The sequence below is a fragment of the Octopus bimaculoides genome, chromosome 11 (assembly GCF_001194135.2).
Source record: "Octopus bimaculoides isolate UCB-OBI-ISO-001 chromosome 11, ASM119413v2, whole genome shotgun sequence".
Taxonomy (NCBI): domain Eukaryota; kingdom Metazoa; phylum Mollusca; class Cephalopoda; order Octopoda; family Octopodidae; genus Octopus; species Octopus bimaculoides.
In genome coordinates this window covers 47623764-47639766 of record NC_068991.1, presented here as the reverse complement: position 1 = coordinate 47639766, position 16003 = coordinate 47623764, and the positions used below count along the sequence as shown (strand labels likewise).

At 37.9% G+C, this 16003-nt stretch overlaps 1 protein-coding gene across 3 annotated transcripts in view; it reads left to right on the top strand.

Annotated features, from left to right (window-relative positions):
- Positions 1 to 5950: 5950 nt before the first annotated feature.
- Positions 5951 to 16003, top strand: part of LOC106870839 (uncharacterized) — a 39972-nt gene continuing 29919 nt past the window's right edge. Inside the window, exons 1-4 of one of the 3 annotated variants that reach the window (XM_052971781.1) lie at positions 5951 to 6158; positions 12076 to 12257; positions 12698 to 12748; positions 13748 to 13927. In XM_052971781.1, coding sequence (XP_052827741.1) covers positions 6134 to 6158; positions 12076 to 12257; positions 12698 to 12748; positions 13748 to 13927 — 438 coding nt within the window. In that variant the 5' untranslated portion in view covers positions 5951 to 6133. The remainder of the gene's footprint in view (positions 6159 to 12075; positions 12258 to 12697; positions 12749 to 13747; positions 13928 to 16003) is intronic. The other 2 variants (XM_052971780.1, XM_014917069.2) reach the window with 2 other exon arrangements.

Below are 16003 nucleotides of genomic sequence, written 5' to 3'. Positions count from 1 at the left end.
CTGGCGAAAAAAAATGAAAATAATATTTTTTTAACTATTATATCACAAGGAGAAATTGAAAGGAAAACTATAAATTGCGTTGTAACAATGAAATATATATAAACAAAAAATTGCAAAATTTATTATCAATAATTTATATCGAATACGAAAATAAGGCTTAATATTTTTTGTTACTTTATATCATAAGTTACATGTACTTTAACAATATTTTAGAGTCTGACGATTCGTCTATGGGTCTAAGCGTTTTGTGTATGTATGTATGTATATATATATATATATATATATATATATATATATATATATATATATATATATATATACACACACATATATATATATGTGTATTGACGGATATACAGACACACAACATATGTATATATGTTCACGTGTAACAATGAGACGAACAAATATATATTCTCTTTCACCCGAGAACTCGTCAGGAACCTCTTCTAATCTCAGCTAGGAGGCATGGGTTGAAAGATGTAGTAGGGGCTGTGATGAAGGTGATAGTGGTGGCAGTAATGTTGTTGATGTCGAAAATGCTGGTGATGATACCTCAAAGTAGCTTCCTGGCTTTACAAAAGTCAAATTAATGGGTGCCAATGACAAAGGAAAGATTGAAAGTAATGAAGAAAATGGTAGTCCACAACCGTTTTTGCTCCTCTGAGATGGTGGAAGTGGTAGATTCAGACAAACTAAACCTTTTCGAGAAGACTAATTAACATATTTCCAGTTGAGAGAGGAAGGTTGAAGAGTTTGCTAAATATAGAAACTATTTCTGATACATGCATGCGTGCATACATACAGACAGACAGAATGGGACAAGAACACAAAACATCCAGACAGGTGATACAAGAAAGGGACAAAACATCCAGATAGACGATACAAAGAAAACAAGGACAGGTCATTCGGAGTTTTCTTTCCTCAATCGAGATCCAGATTATCCTTGCAATTTTGGCTGGTTATTCTCGATATTGCTCCAATCTGGCCAGCCCCAAGGAAAAACTAAGCTAAGAGCACATACATAGGATCGTTTGTAGAAATACAGAAATCTGGAAGAGAAGCACACTCTAAAATGTAGAGCAGTTAATATTATATTGTATTGGAGTAGGCCAGTTTATGGGGTTACCATGGGTTTCTTGCTCATGAAGGGTTTAGCCTTATCGTGTATCTTCAGATCCCTAACACTGCTGGCCTGAAACCTCTTTAAAATATGGAGGAGGAAAGGCCTCGTTTTTAAGGGTAAAACCCTAGGTGATTATCTCCCTTCGCCATTGTCCATCGATCTTCAGCTGCACTGCCGTCTTGCAGTCCACCAAGGCACCACGAAAGTAAATGATTGTCTCCCTTTGGCATTGGCTATTGGTTTCCAGATGCGGTGCTGCCATGTGGATTCCAAAAAGCCAGCAGGAATTTTCTAAAATGCAGGTATGGTCTGAAAATTTCTGTCCTGGAGTTCAGGATGCCCTCTGGCACGAGCAAGTCTTTAAGGATCCTTGTGTGTTTGGCAATGCATAACTTGCACTATTTTGTCCCACTGATGTAGGGGCCTGGGTTCTCAAGTATTTTCCATGCAATCAAGTACGGAATCTCTTTGTCTCTTAACTGCCAAATATGACTGGCTAGCAATGTCACGTATCTCCTTTCCAGGTCTCTGAAGGAGGACTGATAACTGCAAGATGGCAGCGTGGCTGAAAATCGATGGACAATGGCAACGGGAGATAATCACCTAGGGTTTTACACTTAAAAATGAGACCTTTTCCCCTCTATATTTTAAAGAGGTCTCAGGCCAGCAGTGTTTGGGGTCTGAAGATATGCTATAAAGTTAAACCCCTTATAAGCAAGAAAACCCAGGGTAACCTCATAAACTGTGTATATACATGTGTGTGTGTGTGGTGCAAGCATATTGGTGAAATAGATACCAGATACTTTGCCACATGCTGAAACTACAGGAGCTATTCATTGGTGTTGCAAGATCTTCATTGCCATCTTGGAAACACTTCCATATCATCAGCTGGCATCTCAATGTCACATGTATTTTGTCACTTAGCCTGTATACCTCACATGCATGGAGCAATGAGGAGTGAATTAGCTGTCCCCTGTTCATATGTAGTCTCTTCTGAACCATAGTCATCTTTAGCTGTTTTAGCTACCATGCCTATTTCCTTGGTAGCTTTTTACAATTGTCTGGACTCGTAACCAATTTTCTGCAGAAAATAGCACACTGATCTAGCATGGCAGCCAAATTTAATTGGGAATGAGGCCATGTGCCATTCCTTGAAAAGTGCCTTGTCAACCAAATCCTGATATTTGGTTTTCTATCCTCCCAGGGCACTGTAAGTTTAAGCCAGAACCATGTGGTTAGGAAGTAAACTTCTTACCACACAGCTGTCCTGCACCTATGTATGTATAAAATATAAATATGTACATACATACATATGTACACACACATACATTTACGTACATATGTATATACATACATACATACATATATTAGCAACAGAGGCAGTATTAGTACTCAGAAGTAATATTTATTCTCACATGGATGTTCTGTTAGAACAAACTTTTCTGTGGTGTTTACCATGAGAGAAACTCTCATATAGGCTTTTGGTGGAGAATGCACCCCCAGTGGGGAGATAACTCCACACCAACTCCAGTGCTGAGACCACCAGATCACATGATTTTGATTTTCTTTGATCTCATCGGCAATGAACACTCAACTGCTAAGGATAGCAGCAACTCATCTCTCTGCTAGTGATATATAGAAAATCAGTGCCAGTACAGGAACTGGAGTTATGATTAGCTAGTTAGCTTGTTAAAAAATATATATTAGTGAAAGGCATCTAGCCATAAAAAATCTACTACAACAAATTCCATCTATATAGGAAGAATTAGAGCAATCTGTGATGACAAGGGTAAAACTATGGCTTGAGACTCTGATAAGCTCTGCCCTAGCACAAAGATCTCAATAAATTTTCGAAATATTGGTCTCTTTCACTGATATATATATCATCATTTAATGACCATCTTCTAAGCAGGTGTGGATGGGATGGTTCCCCAGAATCCAACAAGTCAGACAGCACTTGTCTCATCTGTTGTGGCATGATTTTTATGGCTGGATACCCTTCCAGCATCAACCTCTTTACAGAGTTTACGAGATTCTCCTCTTCATAGCACCAGCTTTAAGGCGGTCACCATATAACTCACAAGTCCAAAGAACTTCCTTAACTGAGTGAGAATATAGCAGAGGTGGGTTTGTACTAGGTGATGAGAAGTTAAGGTATGACAGAAGGGACAGGAACAGGTTTTTGTTGTAGTAGAGGAGATACATGACAACGTTGCATTATATAGGGGTGTTTGGGAATAATTATGGTGGAGCTGGAAAGAGAGATAAAGATGGCAGTGACAAGGTGTCAGAGTATATCCTGAAAGCACAGGAATGTAAAGAGAAGAGAGAGTAAGAACAGAAAATTGGGAAGGGTGCTTGAGTAGAGGTTGCAATAATGTGAGATGGTTAGAGGTGGGTTTGGGGTGAATATAGTAATGAGGGTAGAGAGGTAGTCGATGATAAACATGAGTTAGAGGGAGTGTGGAGGAGAGATGGTGACTAGTAGTACAGAATGGGTGTAGACCAGCAGAATAATAATAGCATAATTATAGAATAATGATAAGGCAGTGAGCTGGCAGAAACATTTGCATGCCGGGCGAAATGCTTAGCGGTATTTCGTCTGCCGTTACATTCTGAGTTCAAATTCCGCCGAGGTCGACTTTGCTTTCCATCCTTTTGGGGTCGATAAATTAAGTACCAGTTATGCACTGGGGTCGATGTAATCAACTTAATCCCATTGTCTGTCCTTGTTTGTCCCCTCTATGTTTAGCCCCTTGTAGGCAATAAAGAAATAAGAATAAGAATAGCACAGTAGATGAGAGAATGATTAGAGATAAGATGAAAGGTGAGTGGATAAAGGTTGCAAGTACGTGTGTGTGTGTGTGTGTGTGTGTGTGTGTGTGTATAAAACCCCCACAGATTAGGGCAGACCACATATCTACACCTGCAGATATATGATCCACTCTAGCTTGTAAAAAATTGTTGTCCAAAAGAAGGGCTGATGTCTTTTAGTCACCAGTTTTGGTACAGAAGTTACTGTCATGCTACAAAGTGCTTGCACAGATAGTGCAAGGCATCCTACCCCATGCTTTTAATGGTTCTCCCAATCCATCACCTTGTATTGGTGAACTTTTATCAATGCCAAAATCATGGAAGTCAAAGTTGACTTTGGAATTTGAACTCAGTGTGTAGGGAGTTGGAACAAATACCAACAAACACAGTAGACAATATAAATATCACACACACACAATACTTGTAATTTCATATAACACCTCCACAATATACACAACATCAGGTTTGGATTAAGACCCACAAAGGCCCTAAGCACTTGAAAGATTTTGCTGCCCCCATATATTTGTAATTCAAAATATTAACAATAATAAACCATAAAAATCAATTTTTATTTTTCAAAATGCAACAAAACAGCAAAATGTAAAATAATATGCATTTTTATATATTTTCACTTTATTTATATTTGGTGGCTGTGTGGTAAGTAGCTTGCTAACCAACCACATGGTTCCGGGTTCATTCCTACTGCATGGCACCTTGGGCAAGTGTCTTCTACTATAGTCTCGGGCCGACCAAAGCCTTGTGAGTGGATTTGGTAGACGGAAACTGAAAGAAGCATGTCATATATATGTATATATATATATGTGTGTATGGTTGTGTATATGTTTGTGTCTGTGTTTGTCCCCCCAACATCGCTTGACAACCGATGGTGGTGTGATTACGTCCCCTGTAACTTAGCGGTTTGGCAAAAGAGCCCAATAGAATAAGTACTAGGCATCCAAAGAATAAGTCCTTGCTCAACTAAAGGCTGTGCTCCAGCATGGCGACAGTCAAATGACTGAAACAAGTAAAAGAGTACAAGAGTAAAAGAGTACTTTTTTACTTGCAAAGTCTTTGATTAGATCCTCAAAATCAATCTTATGTAACACATCTGCTTCTATACTTAGTAGAGATAAGGCATCCCAAGTATTATTTTAAAGGGAAATCTTTTGTGTCATAAACCGTTTACTATTTCTGTGCTACACCACTTTCCTTGATGCCCTAAGCACATGATTATTTTGCTTTATGGTTAATCCAGTGCTGCACAGCATACACAGAAGACAGCAAAGAAAGCAGAACGATGCACAAACGTACTGATTTGTTGCTACACCACAATTACAACTATACTCAGCCTCTTTGTGCCTCTCTGTATTTATCTGTTTATTCACTAATCCATCCATTAACTTGTCTGTCCAGCTCGGAGTGTGTATGCTACACAGTGCAGTGACTTTACATATGTATGTTTGTTTTCATAGAGGGTATGTCAAGTTTAAGGAAGGGCGTAGCATAGGTTTTGACTCCGTAAGATGACCAAAACCCTCCCCATACCACTATCTCAAGTTCATTAGCAGAACAGGTGCTCCGATCTTATCTCTCTATTCCTTTTCCTCTCTTATTCCTCTTCATCTCCTTTTTTTGTCAACTTAATTTCTCTATACTTTTTTCTCAGCTTCCCCATCTCTCTCTCTCTCTCTCTCTCTCTCACACACACACACACACACACACGGATACAATGTCGAACATACCGACATATATAACACATAGGCTTGGTGTTGTAAACAAGAAAATAGAACTCAAAAAACATGAGCAAATATGTTTCTTATTAATAATCGTTGAAGTTACAAAGTGAATAAAGGACCGAGTGTTTCGCGCGTGGGCGCAACTTCTACCGATTTAAAATAGAAAAAAAAAAGAAAGAAAAAAACGAGCACTGACACAGACAAGCATGCAACACACACCACAAATAAATTCAAATAATTGACCGAAGTCAACTTCGGACCAGCTGACAAAGTGCGCATGCGTTGTTACTGTGGACGCTTTTGCGGCAGTTGTTTTTGTTCATTCAAGTTTTGACAAGAATTCCGTTGTTTTTTTTTTGCCCCTTTTTGTTAATATTACCATTTAAAGTAGGATCGTTTTATTGATTTATATTATTTTATCTATTGTTTTTTCTTCACTCTATGCTTTTGTTTAGAAATGAAGGACACCAGCCAAGTGCAAGGTAATAATACTTAACACATTTATTGTATGCATCTGTTAGTTACTCGAATTTAAAATAATGCAAGGTGTATGTATGTCATTGTTCAGTTTTATTTCAAGGTTTCTTGCCAATAGAGTAAGAGCCGGTTTCTTGCAAACCTAGATTCATGGCTCCTTCATTGGAATTTCAACATCAACAACAGGGTTTTTTGTCTGTTTATTTGTTTGTATGTATGTATTCTCATGCATATAGTTGCATATCTGAACATGCTCATATATATTGTATGTATGTATGACCGATAGAATAAATACCAGGCTTTTAAAAAAGCTAAATATCGGGGTCGATTTCTTCGACTAAACCCTTCAAAACAGTGCCCCCAGAATGGGCACAGACCACTAAACTAAAACAAGTAAAATATATATGTATATATCGAAGACAACTAGGGTCGGGACGATCGCAGTACGAACTATTTAAAAAAAATGAAATTATGCTCGTATTTTGTATTGAATACTACATATGAAAATAATCGACCTCGATCGAACTAATTTCATCGAAGATATACATGTATGTATATTATCCTCGCTTATTTAGAATATTTACTTGTGTTTAAATATGCTATTTACTGCAGGTGGTAGGTTGTAACCCACTTTAATTACACGATATTGCTATCAGATAAACAACAATTATAATTTTAAATATCGTATTAAACGGTTATACTTGAAGTGTTGCATTATATGAATAAGACAACTCACCGTCTCTTAAAAGTTATTGCTGACTTAAAGAATATTTTGGCTGTTTCCATTTTGTGAATTGGTAGTAAATTGATTTGTTATTAAGTTATTTAATTGTTTTTTATTTATTTTCGAGCAGGAAGGTGAAGTTTATATACAAAAATTTAGGTGTTTAGTGATCTTTCGTTTTATCTCCATGGGATAACGGCCACTTAATATTTTTATGATAAACAGGTAACAAGTTATAATTGTGATGAATAGCCTAGTAATGTTGTTGTTGTTTAACCCTAAGTTAGCCCTGATTGAGTAAATCAACCTCGACGGCAGGGTGTGATTCAAGAGAGCTTTGACTGTTATTTTTAGCGACCATGTAGAAGTGTCCTCATTGAAGATAGTAATAACTTATCCTGCATTATACGCTTGCAGCAGACGTCTCGCCTTCTCTGTTCCTTGGAATCACCATCACATTCCCCTACTTAGTTACTTCGTTGTTAGTTTTGATGACCTTAGCAAATAAAGAAATTATCGCTGTGGTTGTTGTTTCGCCCCCAGATCAGCGTTGCGGCTAAACAACTACCATAACAACAATTGATCCGAGTTGACCTATGATCACAGTAATTCCAGACAGTTTATCAAGGACCATATTACTCAACAGGTCTTCCATTTTTTAAGAATGTAGTTCTATTTCTCACCTGCTTCTCTGTCTTCTGTAATCACAAGACGACGTATTTGCAGAACCAGTACAGCAACGGATAAAATGTATTGCAGTATTTCGTTCTGAGTTCAAATCCTGTCGGGGGTCGATAAAATAAGTACCAGTCAAGTTCTGGGACCAATATAATCGACAGTATCTATCTCTTAAATATACTTACGTTAGAAATAAATAAAATACGAGATCAATTGTGTCGGTGATATATATTTAACTGCACAAATATCCATTTACTGTCTAAACTTGTTGCTGTTCACATAGATCTGATGGAACAGACCTATATAATCAAGGGAATTCCAATTTGTATATTTATGGCTAAGACGTCCATTTCTTTTTAGAATTAATGGGTGTTATTTGAAACCCTTTAGAACTTTTCTTGTTTTATGTAGTCGCTCATTGATAGATAAAATAAAAAAGATATCTCAGCCAATAAGAGATCTATTTTTGTCTCCAGACTTGCTAGAAATAGCAGAAAAATTTTCCTCAAATCACACTTTACATATTGGATAGTGTGGTCTTAGGGTCCCAGTACATAGGAGAAACGGGACAGTTACGATTGGAATGTCCTTGATCATAGGTCTGCTTGGTCAGGGTTGTCCAGGAGTTAACAACAGCATAGACTGCCCATTTATGGGTCCCACTGCTAAATGAACTTCTTAAACCACTGTAATGGTTGAAGTTTGATTTGTAAACAATAATATGATATACGATAGTTGATACACAGTAAGATGGAATGTCGGCATCGTAATCAGTTTGTAAGGATTGGTTCTTCATGGATTGCCATTATGTAAAGATGAAAGAACAGTGATTGAAGTTGTGAAGAAAAATATCTATTTACCGTTACATCAAATATACCTTGCCTCGATGGGCAGGTGATAAAATCCTAGAGCGTGCAAAGTAAAAAAGTTAATTCCGGCCTGTGTGTTCTTATTGTAATAGTAAACCATAGAGAGAGATATGGTAATGTGCAGAGAAGACAAAGTGAGTTAGTGAAAGTGAGAGAGTATGGGAAAAGTCTCGTAGAGTTGCTAATTCTAAATTTCTTTTTCCCTCTGGCTGTTTGTCTACCTGCTTGTGGCCATGATTCTAGTGGTCGGTTCACTAACTGATGTTAGCTCTCTCTGTCAACTCACAAGTTGTCACCAACTGACTAACTGATTGAGTTGTCACCAAGTGACTAACTGATTTTTGCTTGGGGTTCTTGCTTTTATAACTATCCAGAAGGATAGACATATTGTTGAGAACAATGGATTTAGTTGGTGGTCTTGTTATCTTAATTCTAGCTTTTAGTGGTCTAGGAAAGGTTAGAAAGGTCAAGTGGTGAAGACATTATTTTGGCCTAGCTAAGGCAATCTGGCAAATATAAACTGCCACGGAAAAACTATTGTTCCACTGAGAAAAGTTCTGTTGAAGTGTTAATTTAAATTTGGCTATGGTGGATCAAATCCACTTCATGCCTGCAAGATCCACTACACCACACAGCCATTCCCACATCCATGTTACTTCGATAAAAACTAGTTATGAATTGAGGTCAGTACAGCTGTATCCCTTCCAGTGCGTAATTGGTACTTATTTAATTGACCTCGAAAGGATGAAAGGCAAAGTTGACCTTGGCGGAATTTGAAGTCAGAACATAACAGCAGACGAAATACTGCTAAGCATTTCGCCCGGCATGCCAACGATTCTGCCAGCTCGCCACCCTGGGCAGAAAAAATTCTTTTCTACTCTAGACACAAGGCCCAAAATTTTGGCAGGTGGGTGGGGCAGTCGATTAGATTGACCCCAGTATGCAACTGATACTTAATTTATCGACCCTGAAAGGATGAAAGGTAAAGTCGACCTCAGTGGAATTTGAACTCAGAATATAAAGACAGACGAAATACTGCTAAGCATTTCGCCCAGCGTGCTAACGATTCTGCCAGCTCGCCGCCCTGGGAGGAAAAAATATTAACATGTTATAGGTGCAGGTGTGGCGGTGTGGTAAGAAGTTTGCTTCCTAATCACATGGTTTCAGGTTCAGTCCTGTTGCATGGCACCTTGGACTAGTGTCTTCTACTATAGCCTCAGGCGAACCAAAGCCTTGTGGGTGGATTTGGTAGATGGAAACTGAGAGAAGCCTGTCATGTGTGTGTGTTTGTCCCCCACTACCATTTGACAATTGGTGTTTGTTTATGTCCCTGTAACTTAGCAGTTTGGCAAAAGAGACTGGTAGAATAAGTACCAAGTTTTAAAAAATAAATCCTGGGGTTGATTCATTTGACTAAAGATTCTTCAAGGTGGTGTCCCAGCATGGCCACAATCTAATGACTGAAGCAAGTAAGTTAAAAGATGCTATTTAATTAATGCTCACTCATCCCGACTTAATATAACAAAAAAAAAAGTAAAGAATTCTGCCTAGGGAGATCTAAATGAAAGCTGGAAGTATTGAGAAAAAAAAAATATTCAAAAGTATGTGATTGGAATTAATAAAAAATTCTGTTAGGATTGTAGCTCTATTGAGACCAAAAAACTTGTTTTCAGTAACACACTGGTGCTCATAAAGACTGATAAATATTAAAAATGCTGCAACAGGTTGTGACAGGATTACGCATGTAAAAACGTGTGTTTTCAACAATCTTCTCTGTCCTGTATTCTTAAAGTAATTTAGTGCATTTTGTTAGTTGGTAGAATGTTGATTAATATATTGCCACTTGCTTTTCAGGAAGGGATGGATTCAGTTGAATTAAAATCAGTATATAACTGGTACCTTATTTTTTCTTGTTGTTGTCGTTTTGTTTTTCAAACCTTAAATATCTTAAGGTATGTGACTTAGTGGTTAGAGTGTTGGTTTCCCAGTCATAAGGTTTTGGGCTTGATTCCTTGATCGGGCAGTGTGTTGTGCTCTTGAGCAAGCTACTTAATTTCACATTGCTCCAATCTGCTCAGTTGAAACTGAGTACTAACCAAGTATTATATAGCCCCACCCCACCACCACCACTCTCCCTCTCTTTGTATGGGAGAGCCAAAACGGTGTCTACGTCTTCTTGCAACTACACAGACATCTAAAACAATTAACAAAAGCATGAAACAAACTGCCAAGTCATCCTTGTGAAATAAAAAGTCTTTAGCCATATGGATATGTCTGTGTGTATGTGACAAAATATACAATAGATTAGGGGCTAAAATACTTGCATGGCAGTGGGCTTCTTCTCTGAAGACCCTCTCCTGTTCAGCTCTCCCTACAGTTTCTTGTTACTAAGATATACTGTAAACTTTTCAAAATTTCACAAGTCATGAAAATATTATGGTTCTGGGTTCAGTCCCACTGCGTAGCACCTTGGGCAAGTGTCTTCTACTATAGCCTCGGGCCGACCAAAGCCTTGTGAGTGGATTTGGTAGACGGAAACTGAAAGAAGCTCATCGTATATATGTATGTATATATGTGTTTGTGTGTCTGTGTTTGTCCCCCCAACATAGCTTGACAACCAATGCTGGTGTGTTTACGTCCCCGTAACTTAGCAGTTCGGCAAAAGAGACTGATATAATAAGAACTAGGCTTACAAAGAATAAGTCCTGGGGTCGATTTGCTCGACTAAAGGCGGTGCTCCAGCATGGCCACAGTCAAATGACTGAAACAAGTAAAAGAGTAAAGAGTTGGTTACTTCTCGTGTTGCATTTTGAGAAGATTTCTTTTACCAAAGCTTCAGGTCACAACTTGAGCCTTTCTGAGTGAAATCAAGGTGATGGAAACTCTATGACAGCTCATCAGATAGACTATCTATGTTTAAAACCTCCTGACTTGTCACATACTGTCTGTGACCTTTTACTTGTTTCAGTCATTGGACTGTGGACAAGCTGGTGGTATGGCCTTAAAGGGTTTAGTCAAACAATTCAGCCCCAGTACTTATACCAGAGGTTAAGGGCTAAAATACTTGCCTAAATGGTGATACTTATTCTGTCAGGTTTTTATTTTGCTGAATACTAAGTTAAAGAGACAACTGGTGTTGGTAAACAGACCAACACCAGTTGTCATGTGGTGGTGGAGTGCAAACACAAACACAAAAACACACACATACACATGGGATACACAACAGACACACACACACACATACATATACTATGGGCCTTTTTTCAGTTTCCATCTACCTAATTCACTTATGTGGTATAGGTCGGCCTGGGGCCACTTGCCTAATGTTCCACACAGTGGACCTGGGGACACTTGCCCAATGTTCCATGCAGTAGGACTGAACTCAGAATCATGTGGTTGGGAAGCAAACTTCTTACCACACAGCTTCATCTGTGCTGTGTCATGCTGATTCATTTTGATGATTACACTAAGGGATACATGCTTGTGGAATACTCAGCCACTTTCACATTAATTCAATAATTCAGTAAGCAGGTAGTTCAGTTGATCAAATAACTGAATGCTCATTGTTAACCCCAACAGAAATCATTTATTCTATTTCTTGCTGTTCATATATTTGAATGAAGGATTAAATTTGAACACTTAAATTTTTAGGTGTGTTGTTTGAACCATGTCTACAAAGAAAGAAGAGACGTGAAGGCCCTGTTACTTGTTTATCAAGTGACTTTTCAGTAAAAGAACATGACTTGAATGAGGATTATATGCTGCTGGGAAAAAACGAAAAGTTTGAAGGAAATATCTGTTACAAACCAAAAAGATATTTCAGTATAAAAAAGGTATTGCTTGTTTTAAAGTTTTTGTACATTTATTTATTCAATATTAATTAAAATATAAGTAAAACTATGTATTCTTCATTTGTTTTTGTGTCTGTTTTTCCATGCTTGCATGGATTAAACAAATATGTTGTTGAGACATTGTTTTACAGTCATGTTCTTTTACTGAAAATAGACCGATAGAATAAATACTAGGCATCCAAAGAATAAGTCCTGGGGTCGATTTACTCGACTAAAGGCGTTGCTCCAGTATAGCCACAGTCAAATGACTGAAACAAGTAAAAGAGTATCTATGTTGTTTTCATACCCTTGCTATAACTATTTCCAGAATTAATTAAATATTAACTATGCCTTTTTTTTTTGTAGGAAAAACTTTGTAATTATATATTTTAATGGTGACTTCTAAATGCTGCTTTTTTTGTTTTTGTTTTTATCTTAATTAGAAAGAAAATGATGATAACCAGATTCATTCAGAAGACTCCTGTGATCCACATGTAAGTGACGAGTACATACTTCTTGGAAGCAATATCAGGTTCTCAGTTAATACCATTTACCACCCAAGGGTGTGTTGGCATTATTATCTAAACTCTGATAATGTCAAATATTTGGTAAGCCTTTCTAGTTTTTATTTCCTACCTGTGCATGTCATCTAAAAAGGAAAATAAATGAGTTTATTTTCTCTTGTGCATGCCATATGAAGGACAAAGACTGCATCAACATCAAGACAGAAATATATAGATAACCAACTGTTGCGGTAGTAGAAACTGAATGACCAAATGAATGCAGTATTTCAATAACAAGTGTTCTTGGATTCTGTCTTTTCCCCCTTGACCTAGAAAATTATGACATCACCAGGTCAGAGAGTCTACCTGAAGATGTTTTAATGTGGAAATGTCATTTCTATGTATTGATGATGTAACTATTTGCTGCATAATACTGATGTCTGTGTGTTTAAGAATTGTGCTTCTCAACCACGTAGTTTATGGTTCACTTCCACTGTGTACAATCTTGAGCAAACGTCTTCTACTTTAACCCCAGGACAGCTGAAACCATATGAGCAAATTTGGTAAATGGAAACTAAAAGAAGCCTGCTTTACACACACACACACAGACGCACTCTGCAAAAGTTGCTCACTCCAAACAGTATTATTGTCAGCTGATCATCTCACACCTTGGAAGTCATGTAAAGTAAAAGATTCCTTATTTGAAAAACAGACAAGTTTTAGTGATAAGAATGGCAACTGTTTTTAGGTATAACTGTATATAAAAACAAACGTGTGTGTATGTGTGTATTCTCTCTTAGAATTGAAGCAGTGTTCTCTTCACCTTGGGACGCGTAATGCTTGTTTCTTATATCATAACAGAATCATAATATGGAAATAAAGAGCCGAGCTAATCTCGTTAACTGATTAACCGTGATTGGTTAATGTCTCTGATTTATAGTGAATGATTTTAATATCTGAACTATTTTGGTTTTAATTTTTTTTACTCAGATTGAAAGAGATCATACAAATGGAACTGTTCCTGCTGATTCCTGTGGAGGTGTACCACCTGATGAGGAAGAATATGTACTTCTTGGAAATCATGCAAAGTTTTCTGATAATGTTATCTACAAACAAAAGAAAAGAATGAACAATATACTGAGCAAAAGTGCTGAAACTGAACATGATTTAGTAAGTGTTGAAAGAAACAAGAACTGTTTAGGAAACTGCTGGGTTCCTTTAAGTAATATGTTCACCTTATTGGTTGGTCATAATCTTTCCATGTCATGAGTTCTCGGTTTAGTCACTGAGCAATATTTAATTCAGTATATCCTTAGAATTGTTGGCACTCCGTCGCTTACGACGTCGAGGGTTCCAGTTGATCCGATCAACTGAACAGCCTGCTCGTGAAATTAACGTGCAAGTGGCTGAGCACTCCACAGACACGTGTACCCTTAACCTAGTTCTTGGGGATATTCAGTTTGACACAGTGTGACAAGGCTGACCCTTTGAAATACAGGAAGTAAGAGTGAGAGAAAGCTGTGGTGAAAGAGTACAGCAGGGTTCGCCACCATCCCCTGCCGGAGCCTCATTGAGCTTTAGGTGTTTTTGCTCAATAAACACTCACAACGCCCGGTCTGGGAATCGAAACCGTGATCCTATGACTGTGAGTCCGCTGCCCTAACCACTGGGCCATTGCGCCTCCACTCTTAGAATTAGACTCTCCATAAAAGACATAACTGGGAGGTTGACACTGATGTATCTGGAAGTAATATAGATTACTTGAAAAATCAACAATTCTTGCTCTGTCTTGGTCTTAAGTTATTCTATAATTTTAGATTAGACATTAGTATCTTTTACATGAACAACAGGCATGAAGATCTCTTGAGGTCACTCATTGCTAAGTTTCACCCTCACTGAGTATCTTGTGGCAAACACATATCCTCAAGATGGAAAAAAATTCATGAGAAAGACTGGCCTTCCTCTACTTGAACAAAAAAACTAGAAATCCTTTATAAAGCTCAGGTAAGACCCACAATGGAGTATGACTCCTACATCTAGGATGGTGTTGCTGATACATGTACAAACATTCTTGACCGCACCCCAAATCTGCCACCTAGTTGATTAACATAAAGTCACTTATCATCACCTTTCATCTTCTGACCAAAAAACATACTGTCTCCACTCTAACTTTTCTAATACCACTACAGTAACAGCTGCTCTTCAGAGCTGACTAGCTTTGTACTTTCTTCATTTAGACAGTCCTGACTGAAATATCACCTTCTCTCCTTTGGCTAGGAAGTGACAGTTGAATCAAGAATGCCTCTTCCAAGCCTCATACTGTGGAATAAATGATAATCTGATGGGGCAATGTCTGGCGAATATGGTGGGTGGGGCATTGTTTCCCATTCAAGCTGCTCCAGCCTTTAGAATGTCATCCTCACTGTATGTGGTTGAGCATTATCCTGATGGAATAACACCTTTCGTCTTGAAACCAAAGATGGTCGTCTTTCTTCTAGTGCTGACTTAAGCTGCTCGCAGTAGATCTCCTTTGTTATCATTTGGTTTGAGCTTAAAAGTTCAAAGTGGACTAAATCTTTCATATCCTACCAAACAGATAACAACACTTTACGCAGGTGAAGACCTTTAGCCTGGAGTGCTGGTGTTTTTCCTTTCCCTACCCACTGTCTTCAGCATTTGACATTTTTATAGAGAACCCATTTCTCATCACCAGTCACTATTCATTCCAAAAAAGGTTCATTCATGAGATGTGACAGCAAAGAGGAGCACACATTTACTCTCTGCACATGATTAGACTCGGAAAGTTTGTGAGGAACCCAATGGCACGCAGGTGTCAATGAATGGTTGAATGACCAAATCCAAGTTTTTCTGCTAGTTCCTCAACAGTTACAATAGGATCTGTTCCACCAGGGTTTGCAGGACATCCTCGCCAAGCTCTACAGATCTTCCAGGACAAGGCTTGTCTTCTAGGCTGTAGTTTCCGGCTCAGAATTTCTGGAACCATCATTAACACTGGCTTAAACTTATTGTCTGATTTCCATATACTTCATTAATATTCCTCGCACTTTCCATTGCGTTGTTGCCTTTATTGAACTCATAAAGCAAAATATGCCGAATATGCTCCTTTGTCACTTCCATTATAGCTTTGAGAAAATAACTGTTAAAATCGAACTGCACTCTTTAAAACTTGCACTAAGAATAAGTACAAGGTAAAATTACTACCTGCTTTTATAGCAAGTTGATGCA